The sequence below is a fragment of the Barbatula barbatula genome (genome assembly GCF_947034865.1).
Source record: "Barbatula barbatula genome assembly, chromosome: 21".
Lineage (NCBI taxonomy): Eukaryota > Metazoa > Chordata > Actinopteri > Cypriniformes > Nemacheilidae > Barbatula > Barbatula barbatula.
In genome coordinates, this window is record NC_136784.1 from 15,473,143 (window position 1) to 15,489,882 (window position 16,740).

A 16,740-nucleotide genomic window follows, 5' to 3' on the forward strand; every position below is an offset into this window, starting at 1 on the left:
GCAGTGTATGTTTATATGTATATATATAATAAACAAACATACACAACACATGAATACATAATCATAATAATACATAAATATATACAGTATATGTAAAAATGTGTGTATGTGACCCTGGACCACAAAACCAGTCTTAAGTAGCATGGGAATATTTGTAGTAATTGCTAAAAAACATTGTATGGGTCAAAATGATCGATTCTTTTATGCCCAAAAATCGTTATATTAAGTAAATGTCATGTTCTATGAAGGTATTTTGTAAATTTTCTACCGTTCATATATCAAAACTTAATTTTTGTGTGTGGATGCAGATCCTAAATGGCCATAGAGCTGCCATCCTTCACACGAGGACTGGCATCGGTTTTCTTCCGAAACCAAAACAGCTGTACTTTATCACCTGAATACACAGCATGCACTTGGCCATTGTTATCTCAATGTAACTGCAACGCATTTGCCACCAGACGAACTCTGCTTGGGTCTTAAGGTTCAGCCGTCACGAGCACTTATCACAATCGTTCAGATCTGTCTGGCAACAGTGAGATCTGACCGCAACACCACTTAAACTTGAATTAGACGTCGAATTGCTCGGTTATCTAAGCACAGATCCCATTTGACTTCCTCCCCAACCTGCGGCCGGCGTGGATATGGCTGTCTTAAAATGATCCGTGCCTTCAGATGCGGAGAGAGTGATTTAATTGGCCCCATTAAGCTAGCAGTGGAGTGCATCAGGTGTCTGAATTACTGGCAGAGACAGTGAAAGGTGGCCCACGGGGACGTCGGCAGCCGGCTGCTGGATCTTTCTGTATGCAGAGGGAGTTTGGGGCAGGGCTGCTGACCCCCACATGCTGCAGCTTTGCGGGGCTGTGCATGACAGCGGAGAGATTTCTCTCGAGAGGCAGTTTTGCCTCGTATTCCCCCAGTCGCCTTCAACCTTGACATTCTTTTCAAAAAGCATGTGCGGATATCCATACTAATTTCAATGAAAGCATTGGACACACTACTCTGTCACTCCGTCATTCTGTATCTTTGCATTTAGAGGAATAAGCAATACATACAAATTTACACAAGGTGATACAAAAGGTTCTTCTCAGCAATGCCATCGAAGAACCATTTTTGGTTCACCAAAGAACCAGGATATTTAGTTATTGAAGGTTCTTAGTCGAACCATTCTTGTTATTGTACATGTAATAGATATACGTTTTAAGCTTATTTTACATCCAACTTTTTCTACATTTGCAGTCACTTTCTGCAATTTTACATTTTTATTTTTTAAGTTTAACCAACAATGGGTGAGAAAATTATAATTCAGTTACAATTAGCAACGGACCCTAAATAATCCACAATAGACTTAAATCCATGTTATTTGAAGGAATTCATGCTATAAGATGTTAAACGGCAAAACAAGCAATATAAACTTGGTCCTTATGACCTATTCACCACCACACTCTTAAAAATAAAGTTGCCTATGGGATAGTTCACCCAAAAATGAACATTCTGTCTTCGTTGACCTACCCTAATGTAATTTCATACCTGTAAAAACTACTTTGTTCACGGGACATCAATGACTACCATAGTAGGAAATATTTAATGGTGGTCAAAGGTGCCCCAGAACTGTTTGCTTTCCTAAATTCTTCTATTATGGTATAGTGAATAATGTCGGGAAAATTGCGGACATTCTTCCAAATATCTTTCTCTGTGTTCAACAGAGCAAAGAAATGTATACAGGCTTGAAACAACCGAGGGTATGGAAATTAAGACATACTTTTTATTTTTGGTTGAACTATCCTTTTAAAGTTTTTTTTTATCTTAACAACAATGACATAAAACCATTCAGTCAAAGGTTCTCAAAGAATCTTCTTTTTTATAGCTGAAGAACCTTTTAGTTAACCACAAAGAACCTGTTGTGAAGCAGAAAGGTTTTTCGGATGTTAAAGGTTTATTTAACAGGTTTGTTCCTCTTTTTGCCACATTCATAAGGAAAGCAGTAGTGTTGATTCATGAGCTGGTTCTTTTTAATGATCCAGTGGATCCACTTCATAAAACCAAACTGAATGATATGCTCACAAATCAAACCGAACCGGTTCTCAAGTTCAAAGATGCCATTTTAAAGGTCGACGGTGAAAGATTATCAGTGAAATAATGGCTTACATTTCTGTCTGTTTCTCATGTCAGGAGTCGGATTGTAATGCACAAGTCACTTGGAGCACCATTTTATGGTGATTGCTTCTCCGTAACTTGACAGAATCTGTCCTCACTTTAATTATACGAAAAACCTTTAAATTAAAGCTCACGTTTCATAGAAAATTAAAAGCCATATGTCTTTAGAACAACATGAGCGTGATTAAATGCTGACAACAATTTCACTTCGAGTTTCTTTCAAATCAACAAGTGTGATTAATGGAAGGCGTGAATTAATCATCAGTTTTAATTGGTTAAGGAAGCCAATGCGAAGACACATGGACTGTGATTTTAGTCCATCTGATTCATTCCGAGTCTTAATGGTCCAGAATCGAACGGTATCGCCACCCTTGAGACTAATTGTTCCTTTTCATTGGGCTGCAGTTAGGAGCGTATTTCATCTCTGGCACAACCCCAGGCCACTCGCAGCAGCTGCTAAGCCAATACCAGTGCTCTGATATATAACCAGCGCCTCTGGGTTTTGATTCTGGCGAGAATGTGGAAATCTGAACTGTTTCAGAGGGGGACCAAACCTCTGAAGCCATTCCAGTTCGACCGAGCACTTCGCCTACAGTGCGCCGCTTGCGAAGTGATTCATTTAAAAACAATCCAGAATTTCTAATCAGCTTTGCGCATAAACGTTGGCGAAATATATGCTGTAACATTCTCAAGTGTATTCCTGAGGCACCTAGCGCAAGCATATCTTTTGTTTCTGGCTGGGTTTTCATTATTCATATTGCAGTCTGCTTGATCATGGCCCATGTCAACCCTACCATTGAGGAACACTCTGATGTAACCGGGTAAGCTAGGTTGCGCTGAGCTTTTTCACAGCGAGAGAAGTTGCACGATCCGTCAAGAGTGGGCAGGGAAAAACACAGGGAAGGATATCAAATAGATGAACACATACATTTCTATAAACTTAAGGAGAGAAGGAATGTGTCACTGAAGCTGCTGGATGTGTAGAACATGCAGTGATAATGAAGTTTTGAAGGAATACATAAAAAAGTTAACACATATATTAAGGTACCCTTTATGAAGCATTTCTAAATGTGTTCATTGATTATTAATAAGTAATTTACAAATGCATTATAAAGCAGTTATAACTACATGAATAAAAAGGGGGATGCTAACAAATAGTGAGCAGGTATAAGAAAAACAACATAACACCTTATAGGCTGTCAGACTGGCCACTGTATTGCAAACAACATCAAGATAATAATGATTCGGCTTTCGGGTCAAATAAATAATGAACAAAGTCATGTATTAAGCATTTATAACATGTGAGTTTAAAATGGCTCACTGTTTGGCAGGTACTTCGTAAGAATCCCTCTTTTTGTTCATGCAGTTATAACTGTTTCATAATGCATCTGTAGATGACTTATCTACCAATAATGACATTTTTTATAAATGTTTTATAAATAGCTTATAAATGCTTTATAAAGGGTACCTTAATGTGAAGTGTTACCATTAAAACATTTGGACGGGGAAAGGGTAAGCGAGTGAGATGCCGAGTGAGCTAGGAGAAATGCAAGATCAGTGACAATCCATCAGTTTGGAGATGCATTATTGAAGAGTGCAGTTTCTCTCCGTAGCACGAGCGCACGCTGTTTACCACATTGTTTTTCCTGTAAGGTGGAGGATATGTGTGCATACGTGGTGACTGGACGATTGGAACGAGATGAAAATGTGTGGGAGAAAGGAACAGAGTGTGTGATTCATACAGTAATGTAGTGTACAGCAGAATCTGCCTAATGATGCTGGAAGGACTCGATCCTTACATTGCCTGGCATATGAATATGAACTAGTGACGGCCACACAGAAACAGTAAATATGTAATTCTGTGTGTCTGCAAGAGAGGAGAAATGATTATATATGGAAGATGATAACCACATTGATAATTAAATTGCGTGCGTAATTTACGTGCGTGGCAGAGACCATGAGAGAAGGCGAACGGTGTTCATTTCTGGTTAAGGATCACAGGCGAATGGTTTGAGAGCTGGAGGGAGGATGAGGGGGGTAATAAACGAGAGGTTGTGTTAAGGGATTGCAAATTCAAAGCGCTCTGTGAAACGGAGAAGGAAAGTGAGCCCCCCTCCCCATTTACTCTCTCTATAAACGCAGCACATTGTGTTTCTCCATCAGTCTCTCTGCTGCATCCTGCATCCCGCACACGCTCGCACCGCACACCGCACTTCGTCTCTTTTGTTTCCTGCTTACTAGATATTATACCAGCCAGCCAAAACGACAATATCGGTCTTTCGTTGTCCGTCGCGAATTCGTCGATTGTCATTACGCATTTAACCTATCGCGGAAAACAGAGGATGAAAGTGGACCGTGCGTAACGTTGCGGTGTCCAAAAACAAAGATGTAACGCGCGTTTTGTTGAAATATTCGTTCCGGGTATCAGGAGAAGCGTGAGTACATGTGGCTAAAACTATTTTTACTAGGGAGGAACTGGCTTTGTTTTTCCTTTAAACAGCGATCTTTGTTTGTTAAAGGCATCGCCATATAAGTAGCCTGCACTGTTGCGTGTTGCTGTTCATCAGCGCGGTTTATTTCTGTCTAACTTTTACAATGCGTACAGCTGGCTTTGTGACTTTAATGTGGACATTTCACTATTTACCTATTTAAAAATATTTACACCGTCTAAAAATGCTTTCAAAACATTTTAAATCAAGGCAAGGTACTTGCGCGCAGTCACCAGTGAACGCACGACGTTAATAGCGCGCTATTGTGTTATAATTCAACACACGCAGTTTATTTTTTCAGATCCTATAAATAAATATGAAACTTGAAAATATGAAAAATCAACAAGCAATGATACCAGATGTCTTTGAATCTACATCGATGCTTTCTCATTAAACACAACAATAACAAAACATTAATAGTGCATTTAAAAGTGTCCTGTTTAAGGTAGTTCACCTCTCTTGACACTGTCCAAAATACTTGAAAGTCAAATCCATCTTTTATTAAACACATCCAGCTTTGCCTTTCATGTAAAATAATATCAGGAACATAAACTCCCACTATGGCCAAACTATCCTGGCAACATCACAACAATGGACAGCGCTTGGCTATGAGTTTCTACTTCATGTTGGCGACCCTCACTTTACTATTGTCCTGGTCCTGCCCGGTTCTAGGCAAGAAGAAACTCTACATCGGAGCCCTGTTCCCTATGAGCGGCGGATGGCCGGGCGGGCAAGCATGTCTTCCTTCTGCCCAAATGGCCCTGGATCTGGTGAACAAGAGAACGGATATCCTACCGGATTATGAGCTTGAATTAATCCACTACGACAGTATGGTAAGTGAGCGCTGCTTAATTACTTTCCATTATGTGAACTGTTTGATGGTAAAGCATACTGTATTCAGAGTGCATTGGACTAGTCATTTCATGAGAGTGTTGACCTGATGTTGTTTGTTCAAACAGCGTGTGTGTGTCATTATTCTTGGCTGCTCGAAGATTTCTGAGCAAATGTACATTTTAATGCAGCAGTAAGTCTCTATTGGGTCAACTGTAGTATGCCAATGGCCATACTTACACTTCTGAGATGTTTTGGTGGACTAAAATGTTGTTTTCGTCGTTTAAACTGCAATTTGTGCTCGATTCAGTATGACTTCATTAAAGCGGCGTGGAGGAATGTTTTGAGAGCATCATATTATTTATCAGTTCTGCTATCACCTGAGGTTGGCTCGCAAAAATATATTCATAGTCTCTCAATATACCATATCTTTCTGTTTGCCTGACTCTCTCTCTCTTCCTCTGCTCCTCTCCATCTATCCCACCTGCGTCCCTCCTCCCCCGCACTGGAGATGCCAATGCATACACTCTCTCACACACACACACACACACACAGAAAGTGAAAGAGCAAGTGAGAATTTCAGACTGCGAAGACTCACAGATACATGCAGACCGCAAACAGTTAATTCCCTGTGACTGTTCTGTGTTGCTAAGAGCTTTGCCGTGATTGGTCGGAACGGGTCTGCATTGGAACCCCGCTTCAAAGATACAGGAGAAGGAGGAAAGACTGGGGGTGGAGGTTGGCATGACAACAGTTTCCAAGACCACTGCTGTTCAAACAAACACATAAGGCCTATGAAAAGGAAAAAAGCGTGTATGGCCCTTTGAAACGGCTGCGTAAACAGGGATGAATACAAATAATTAACCGGTCAGTGTCACCCAGCGCATTGTTAAGCGAATACATGAAGTGCGGTTCAAGGCTGCTCTCAATGTTAGCCGATCCAGAAGGAGTTTCTCTGATCCAGCACATTAGGTAGATGTTCTCAAGACCCCTGTGGATCAGAGCGAATACTCGCACACACACACACACACACACACACACAGACCGGCACTGATTTCAATTCAGCACCACGGACAGCTACATTTAGAAAGCGTAAAAGCACTGTGTAATCAGGAGGGAAGGCAAGCGGGAAATCACCATCCAAGTCGGGTTTAAGGTATTGAGACCCAAATCTTCCCTTCCGAGCAGCGGAAAGAGCAGGATCATTAAACTTGCACCCGTGGAGCTCTTTCTGATTGGAGCAGGGAAGGCTGACCCCTCGCTGGGTGACTGGCTGGTATGAGGGGGACAGGCTTATTAGCATGTACTGGACCAGTGCCTGATTTCCCCAGAGCCCAGAGTCTTAAAATGTGTGCCGTGGGGTCATGAATGCATTTTAGGGTTTTTTTGTGTTGCGATTTGAATGTGGATAGACAACTGTGACCGAGTGTGTACTTCAAAATAGAAGTGGTGTTATAACAATGTTTACAGTGAGCACTCAGGAAAATTAGCCATAGTTTTAATATTACAAAAGTGAAGTAGACATGTTTTTGGGGCAGATTGATTACCTTTTGTGTAACTAGAGTTTTATCACAAATATCAGGTTAACTCAATATCGAAAATCCTTGGTTAATTTGTGGCTGCCGTAGTTTTACTACTGATGAAGACAAAAAACCCCGCAAAAGTTAGAGTACTGTCAGGGTCCGTCACGACCGGGGGTGTGACAGAGAGAGGAAGAACCCAGTTGCAAGGCAGCGGTGGTACGGAAGACGAGACTTTATTACAGGGGGATAAAACAAACACCCACGATGGGGAAAAACACTGACGAGACTAAAATAAAACACTGAAAAATAAACACTTCACAAGAGGGGGATAAAACAAGGGTACTTAATAGACAAGATTAACGATAGAACAAGAACCAAAACAACTTACATGACACAACGTCATAAACACTAGAAGATAACTAAAACCAGGCAGGGAAGTCAGACAGGCAGGGCAGGGAACAATCTGAACGGGCGGTTACACAGAAAAACAGGTATTATGAAAACTTACAAGCGACAAATCAATACTAAACCATTTCACCGTTCTCCATTTTCTCCGAAAGAGCATGTGGTAGCTGAACATATTTTTTGTGCAACGTCTTAAACTTTTTCTATGTGTAAATAGGACTTTTCTACTGTTATTTTGCAATGTATTTAGCACGTTCTAGGGAAAACCAAAAGTTTAAATCAAAATTAATGTTTGTTGAACCACATTTTATATCACTTTTAGATGGTGTGGAGGGGGCAATTTCAAGTAAGTTTTTATTAGGGGCTATGTATTTTTCTAGCTTTCTAGGTCCAAACTAAATGTTTATAGTACACAAACCAGCACATAATAATAAGCACAGTGTTTGGTCATTATGAATATGAACATTTCCGTTAATGAACTATAAAGGGAACATATGAGCACTGTGTGATATATAAGGTTTGTAACAGCCTGAAAATCTTTCATCGCATGGTTCCTCTAAATGATTAGAGGATAGTTCACAAAAGAAATCATGGCTACACTAAACAGCAGCAGGAGAAAAACACTTACCATTTTGACCGTTTCTCCTTTAAACACAAATGCTACTTAAAGGTCATGAGTGGGATTTATAGCGGCCACTAGCTGTGAGTTTGAGTACTGGAACCAATCTCTCAGTGCTCCGCTGACACCTCCCTTTCGATACACGACAGTGGCCACCACAGTACAAAAAGATGTCGTCGGCTGAAGAGATGCGTTTTGTAATTATTACATAAAATAAAGAGTCTGTGGATTAGTATAAAAAGAAGGATACAAGTCAGTTTATTATTATAAACTCTTTCCAGCAATGTTTAATATTATAAACACTTTCCAGCAGAGATGAATTGATTGACAACATTGGATTTGTGTTTGTTAGAACTAATATATGTTGTTGTTGTAATATTAGCTGTGTAACGGAGCAGTTTTGAGCGTCATTGTTTATCTGGAACCAGTTAGCTGCTTGTATAAACTCGTGTCGTCTTCGCTTATTTTATTCATTTGCATTAGTATTTGCGTGGTCTAAGCTATGAAAAAGCTAAGCATTTCATGCTTGCATAGCTAACAGTAAATAGCAACGCTGTTAAAGGCGTTTGACAGCAAGGTAGCAGTTAGGAGTAAGTTAGTAGACTACAAAACGTGGCTTCGCAACGTGGAGAATTCAATTCGTAATAATAGCTTATTCTAAGGTACGTTTATTACGTGAGGTCTTTATAAACATTTGAAGAAATAGTTTTGTATATTACATCGCATTTCTGTCAATAGATCCTTGTAAGTTACGAAGCATTTGGGAAACAGTACGTAAATCTAAGATGATTCGTACGATTGGTTTTACAATGCACTTAGCCTTACGATGCTATTGGGAATCGCAGCCCAGCTCAACTAGTGAGTTACGAATGAATAAATGAATGAATAGAAACTATACCTTTTGTATGGAACAAGTGTTGTTTTTAAACAATTGCACTAAAATATTAGTATTTGTATTGTTTTGTTTACTAAATAGTTACGGGGTGTCGTAGAACTACCTCATAATGTTTCATAATAAGCAGATTGTTATCAAATAAGTTTGTTATTAAGAACAAAATGTTTCTTTTAATTCATCATAGTGGCCTAGTTTTTCTGAGAAAGTCAATATTGCATTACAATTGACATTCAGTTGTTGTTTCATTTCAGTTGATTTGACTTGATGGGATCCAGGTGCATTGAAAGAGTGATGCTTATGCATGGCTTCCCCCAGGGCTGGAACATCAGGTCAGGGTCGGGCTTTAGAGCCCTAACAGGTTCTCCATCCTGGGGATTCAATCGTGCTGATGACCCGGGGGAGTCTGGAGAGAGCCTAAAGCAGAATTCTTTTGAAAAAAGACAAATGCCAGAACATATTACGAGCAATCAGGCACATTTTCCATGTTATTTACTTCATTATAAAGAACGTGTGGGCATATAGCTGTATCAGCAGCAGAGACAGCTGACGTGCCCTCATTCCTGATTGAACAGAATGCCACATTAGTTTTCGTGTCTTTCACGGGGAACGGGAGTGTTTCGATTGAGATTGGAGCGATTTAGCTGCATGTTTGGAGGACTTTAAAAGTGGGGCAGATTGAAACAGAGATGAGTTGGGATAAGGAAGCCAGATTACATGCCAGTCAACCACCGCAGGATTCTGCCAATCGAACTGACTGAATCATGTTCAAGCCTCTCGTCATTTGGTTTGTTTATATTCCCTTCTTTTCTACGAAGTAAACTTTCCAAGGAAACAATACAAAAGCCCAGCACGATCTCGCAGAAATGCCTCCTGCGCCCAAGGCCGCTGGTTTGCTGTGAACAGATGATCAATGGTGGCTTTAACCTACTATTATCATTTAAATGAGATATTGATTTTTCATCGACTGTAATTTTAAGACAAATGAAGAAAACAAGATGCTGTTTGTCAGCATTGGGTTAAAGACTGATGGGAGTACATGTCCCGCAAACAAACGTTTGAGGACAAATGAAAATATCATTTTATATCCCATACCTATTTACAATATTGTGACAGTCTCTCCCCGTTGAGCTGCTTAGCAGTGAATGTATGCTGAATGCAGGAAGTGTGAAATGTGTCATTTTGTCGAGGTGTGCAGTTTTGTTCATGATGTGACAGAATGCTATTCATATGAATAAAGATTCACACGTCTTTCTCTTTTCAGTGTGACCCAGGAGAGGCCACTAAGCTTCTGTATGACCTTCTGTACACGGAGCCCATAAAGATCGTCCTGATGCCGGGCTGCAGTTCTGTCTCCACGCTGGTGGCCGAAGCCGCTCGCATGTGGAATCTCATAGTGGTGAGTTCTCTTCTTCATCAGAAATCAAATAATTTAAAGCGCATAGGTCTGTTGGTAAATGGTGTGAGGTGGGCTGGTCGCTTAAAGGTTGTAAGCAGTCCATGGCATTTTATTATCATGTTCTTTAGCGAGGCACTTACAATGCGCATAAATGCCATTGAGTTCAAGGGGGTTGGTGCATCCCATGTAGAGGATCAAGAGGGAAAAACTTGAGGGTGTTTAAGCGAGTGACGTTCCATCATGCTTACAAAAAGCTTAGAAATGGTCAGAATGAGTATGATAAAAATGATATAAAAATGAGCATTACAAAACTGTTAATACAAAAATGTTATTTGACTTTGAGTATAGGGTGAATCCCATGCGGTGATTCATTAAAGTGGCCGTAGCTCAGACAGTTTCATCATGAGTAGTTACAGAATAAAATCGCACCCTTCAAATATCCGCAGAGTATTAAGTTTGATCACATTTATAAAAGACAGATACCTCTGTACGATTATTTCTGAAAACATGCAACGTGTGTGTTAGGGGGGAACAGGGAGTCGCAACTAAACACAGACATCAGTTTCACACCGCGTGTGGTTCATGTCCGTCATCTTTTAGCGCTGGGACCTCCACTCAATCTATCAGTTTCAAACGATCTCCAAACCCAGCATTATATCCCCCGTTTACATAACATTCATCACCCAAATGCAGCGAACAAACAACACAGTTGATCGCAGTGCTCTCTCTCTCTATTTGTGTAATCTGGTGTTGTTGGAACACGCATCTCATCCGAGAAAGCTAACTACCACAGTAAGATGAGCTAACTAAATGTATTCCCATCTCAAAACATGCATCACTTCACTGAAATATCTCACTGAATTGGCCTCCAGACATTTTCAATCAGATATATATATGTCATTTTATTTCCCTTTCAGCTCATCTTTGAAGATCTTCATCTTCCTTTTACAAGGATTTTTTTAAGTCTCTTTATTTTTTCATGATGTGCTCTATTTTTACATCTGTAAAAAGCTTTTTATCTCCCCACATATGAGATTTGACCTATATATCCCCCCCGCTGGCCTTCAAACCATTGCTCTTTCCACCCCTTCAGCAGACCCGTCATTCAGCCGCGCATCGCTGAACGACAGCTAGTTATCAGAAAATAACTAAAGCTCCTTTGCGATGTCATCCTGCACACTAAAAATAGCAAATGATGAAATTACAGCTCTTTCTTTAATTTTACAACTCTGGTACATTTGTGATTTTGTTGCCGTTTCACACGCCGGTATCGCACACTGACAAATCCCCCATGTTAAATAAAGCTTTTTCGAGGGAAATGAAGCAGCAGGAGATAATTTAGCCCCTTGGGCATTGGCTCTCTCGCAGGTGATATTATCGCACATTTTTATCGCACAACTCGGATATTTCTCGCACAACTCGGTTGATTCTAATTCTGCACCATGCAGTTGATATGTGTGAATGTTTCTCATGCTCTCTAAACACCTCTTCCAGTTGTCCTACGGCTCCAGCTCTCCAGCGCTCTCCAACCGACAGCGCTTTCCCACATTCTTCAGAACGCACCCCTCCGCCACGCTGCATAACCCCACCCGCGTACAGCTCTTCCAGAAGTGGAGGTGGACCAAGATCGCCACCATCCAGCAAACCACAGAGGTCTTCACTTCGGTGAGTGTGCATAAGCTACATAATATAAAGTTCGAAATACTAATAATAAATGAAAGTTTTTAGAGTTTCATAAATATCAGAAAATTTGATTTCTGGATTGGTGTTGAAACATAAGCTGACATCAGCTGAAAAGCAAAGCTGTTTAAGGGGCAGAGCAAAATATAAATGTTTTATGAAAATAAGGCAAATGTCATTTTTCTATGGAATAATGTACATTGATGAATGTTGTGATATTAAAGGAACATATCACCCAAAAATGAAAACTCACCAATAAGTTGCTTCAAATCTTTATACATTTATTTGTTCTGTTGAACACAGAAAAATATAACTAAACTAAACTAAACTTGTAACTAAACAGTATTTGGCCACCATTGACTACTATAGTAGGAAAATGTCTTTGTAACTTTTCTTTCATTTTAAGAATGTAGGAAAGCAAACCGTTCTGGGGCACTCTTGATTACCATTGTAATTTTTCCGACTATAGTAGTCAATGGTGGCCAAGAACTGTTTGGTTATGAGCATTCTTCCAAATATCTCTCTCTGTGTTTATCAGAAAAAACACATTCATACAGATTTGGAAAAACTTGAGGGTGAGTAAATTATGATCGAATTTTCATTTTTGGGTAAACTGTTTTTTTATTTAATATTTAATATTGTGCTAGATTGCTCCGACCTCAGTAACTAAGAAACGTTTGATTTTGAACAACACATTTTATTTAACCGAGGGTTTTAAAAAACATTGTTTCCTCAGGGTACAGAGAAGCACATACTTGTATATGCAGTTGTAATTTTTATGCAGTTTACTGTTGCACTGCTGTATAGATATAAAGCATATCATGTTAATATGTTATCTAGTGCTCTTAACTATACATCTGGGACTGTATTATGGGCTGTAAGTCAGTCTGCCTTGGCTTCAACCCATTGTTTCCACTTTTCCTCCGCAGCCTGAGGTTATACACAGCGTTTTAAAATCAACATGCTTCTTTTATTGGACTGTAAACAGTAAATAAGTCTCAACAAAAGAAATCAAATCTGCCCATCTCTTTCTAATTTTCTCTCCCCCTTCATCTCCACTTTCCGCCACAACAATATTCATTCCTGTCTTGCGTCTGTCTACGGATGTTTTTCTCCCCTCTACACTATGCTTTCCGTATTTGCCGCTTCTAAGCTCCTTTTATCTCATTCTGCCTCTGTCTTTCAGACGCTGGATGATCTGGAACAGAGGGTGAAGGAGGCCGGCATCGAGATCAGCGTTAGGCAGAGCTTCCTCACGGATCCCGCCGTGGCCGTCAAAAACCTCAAGGTGCTTCACTTTCACTCATCTTATTTAGGATATCGCTGCCATGGCGACGAACAGGTGATGTCGTCGGTGCGGTGTTATGTAAAATGCAGGCAGACTCAAATGTCCATAAGGGTGAATGAAAACACGTCCAGGTCCCGAGAAAGAAATATTCCATTTATTTAGCGTAATAGAGTAAAATAACAATCTCTAAAATCTAAAAACAAAATTTCATTTTGGTTTAAATTCTTCGCTTTGGTGAAACAAAGATGGCGATATAGAGGCAAATGAAAGGCAACCAAAGCCAAATCAAATTTCTTTTCACCCTTATTTAGATTTTGGGGTCAAATATGACTCGGACACGTTCTTGACAGGTTTTGTAAGAATCACCATAACCATTTAAAGTCAAGAAAGCATGCACGCACATCGATATTACAATTGGCTAGCTAGCTCTTGGCCCAAAACATCATAGGACATCTGCACAATGACACTGTATATATTTCAGAGAAATGGATTTTGTTGTTGAGGAAAATCGTTTTAATTGGAACATGGGTCAGATGATCTTCCCCCATAGCCCTACTGCTTCCCCCATCCTGCCTGGTCCCCCGGTCGCCTGTTCAGCAAAGGCCTGCCATGTGTGCCGCCCTAGATTTGGTGCTGAAGATTAATGGGGTACCACCACAGGAACCATGGTAACCTGGAATATAGCACACCGCTGAGAAGGGAAAAAGAGCGCTGATTGGGCGAAACAATATTACTGCAATGCTGTTCAGAGTAGCACTCTTGAATACTATAGGGGACAATCTCCAGCATGCTAATATACTTCCTTTCGCTAGCTGTTGCATTCATTTCTTTGGTGTAATTATTATTTCTCCCTTTGCTTTCGTAGAGGCAAGATGCTCGCATCATTGTGGGTCTGTTTTACGAAACGGAAGCCAGGAAAGTGTTCTGTGAGGTCAGTGATCAGACATCCAGCTGAGCACGATTAATCTTTGTCACTGTCAAAGGGGAAACATTGTGTTCATTTTTCCCTCTTGGCAAAAGCTGACCCTTAAACCGACCTTTCCTTCCCCAAAACCTGAATGCAGGTCTATAAGGAGAAGCTGTATGGGAAAAAGTATGTGTGGTTTTTGATCGGCTGGTACGCTGACAACTGGTTCAAGATTAAAGATCCATCCATCAACTGCACCGTGGAGCAGATGACTGAAGCTGTGGAGGGACATGTTACCACGGAGATCGTGATGCTCAATCCAGAAACCGTTCGAGGGGCCTCTAACTTGGTGAGTTTGCCGGAATGATCTTTCATTTCTTTTGTTATCTATTTATTAGACTGACTTGTTGAGGACAAGGGTGCAAAATAGGAATGTCCTACTTAATATGTTTGTTTTGTTTTTCTGTACAAATATCTAAGCATTCTTAAATCAACACATTTACTTGAGAAGCAATTGGCTAAAGATTTAAAGTCTTGTTTACTGAAAATTTGTACAAATTACGCTTAAAACAGGAAAGAAAATTGTTGGAAAAGTTGGAAAAAGTATCTTTTTTTTCTTCGTTGAAATAAGCTCGTACCCCATTGGCAGATTTTTAAAGCATGAACTGTTCATAAATGCTCACTGTTTTTTTAGACATAATATCTTAAGTCATTTAACGTCTCAATAAAATGTATCCTGATCTAAGAATATTGTAAGAGTTTGTTTCCAGAATGAGATTTAATTTTAATAGTTTTTTATTATGTATCATGTTTTTATTGTGTTTTATTATAAGCTGTATTTTTTGAGTTATTATGGCTCAAATCAAAACAAAACAACTGCTGTTTTTATATTAATTGGAATGCAAAAAAAACCATGATATATGAATATAAAAAACTGAGTTATATCTTTAGGAGATAAACGCACCAACAATTATTTTGAAAAGCAACGCACCAACAACAACTCAGAAAAGCTCAGCTAACAGATAGCAACATGCTAATGACTCGCAACACCTCAGCTACAGAAAAGCTTACATGTTAACAATGACTCAAGCATCACTCATATTTGTTTGTTCTAAATATAACTCTAAATTTATTGTAACAAAAATGTTCATCTTTGGCATCAGTAGTCAAAAATGTTTTTGTGTGTGCATCTGCTTCCTACATATTTTCATCGGCCATTGAAAAACCTAAATCTGTTGAGCGCTGTGTCATGTGTGTACGCATATGCTGCATGGTTACAATGACATCATGCTTTAATTTGTGCGTACACAAGCTTCTTTCTATTTATATAACTAGCTCTGTTTTCCAGTTGGGAATAGCCCATAACCTATAGTTATATCTTTAGCTGTCAACACGCTATTCTCAGATATGAAAATCCAAAAAGTCCCGCAGGGGTCAATGCACCCCAGTCCAACACGGTTCCCCTGGGAGAGCTGAACGGACAGGTGTGAGCTCCAGGGGGTTGCTGTCTGGATCTCACCCAGCTCCGGGGCTCTGTGCTGGGAATTGGCTCGGATACATCCCTGCTGTTTTCCTGGATCCGGTTCATTCCGGGCACGTATCCAGACACTTATGCTTCACATCTGACGTAAAGAGACTGTCATAGCAGACAGGCAAATTTGCGAAAAGATGGCTATACTAAATTGGCCCAGTAACTGTCATTTGCTCTCTTCGTCCTCGCTCATTGTACTTCACTTCCAAGATGTAATTTTAAGAGAGGCGAAATGCTTCCTGACACCGTACTTTTCTTGCACACACACACACATCAGACTACACACCGCTCTCTTCTGTCCATTGCATCAAGCAATCACAGATGCCCATCTGCAGCTTGGCTCATTTCCTAAAACGCACCTGTTTGAAGCGAGGACGTGCCTCAGCTGTTTCTATAAGGTGTGAAAAAAAGAAATCGATTGAAAATTGTTTTTCATGTGCCACCGTGATAAGAGCGATGACAGTTCCGTCGTCATTTATTCATGCTCATGTCATTCCAAACAAGAATGAATTTCATTTCTTCTGTGGAAAACGCATTATGAGTTTTTCATGGCAGAATGTTCAAGGTGCACCTTTTTTGGTGACCGCAGCTATAAATCGTAAAATAATTTGGATTGCATGTGACATCATTTTTTCAAATGTTTAAATGGCTCATTTGTCCTTTTTAGTGTTGACACCATCCGTTTTTATTAGATAGATGGCAGTGCAGCTTTTATTTGGCTTAAGTCTATCCACAGAACAAAAATAATATGTCATGCATACATAACAAAATTTTCATTTTTTGGTGAACTGTCTCTTTAAGGACATGAAACATCATCAGAGAGTATGTGCATGTGGGCGTCTGCAGGCAAAAAAAGTATATTTTCGGCTCTTCTGAGCCTGGTATGTGTGAATTGAATATTGCACACCCAAGAAAAATACATCCATGTTGATGATGCACTCCCACTATGAAGCGTAAGGTGACTTATCTTGACCTTTTCCGCTGTCAGGAGTCTGACACATTGGTCAGCGCCTTCATGGTGG

General features: G+C 39.9%; 1 protein-coding gene across 1 annotated transcript in view; it reads left to right on the forward strand.

Moving 5' to 3' along the window:
• Window positions 1-16,740, forward strand: part of gabbr1b (gamma-aminobutyric acid (GABA) B receptor, 1b) — a 93,967-nt gene that overhangs the window by 39,683 nt on the left and 37,544 nt on the right. The window contains exons 7-12 of the mRNA XM_079484079.1: window positions 5,316-5,476; window positions 10,178-10,312; window positions 11,807-11,977; window positions 13,179-13,280; window positions 14,146-14,211; window positions 14,345-14,536. Of these exons, the coding sequence (XP_079340205.1) occupies window positions 5,316-5,476; window positions 10,178-10,312; window positions 11,807-11,977; window positions 13,179-13,280; window positions 14,146-14,211; window positions 14,345-14,536 (827 nt within the window). The remainder of the gene's footprint in view (window positions 1-5,315; window positions 5,477-10,177; window positions 10,313-11,806; window positions 11,978-13,178; window positions 13,281-14,145; window positions 14,212-14,344; window positions 14,537-16,740) is intronic.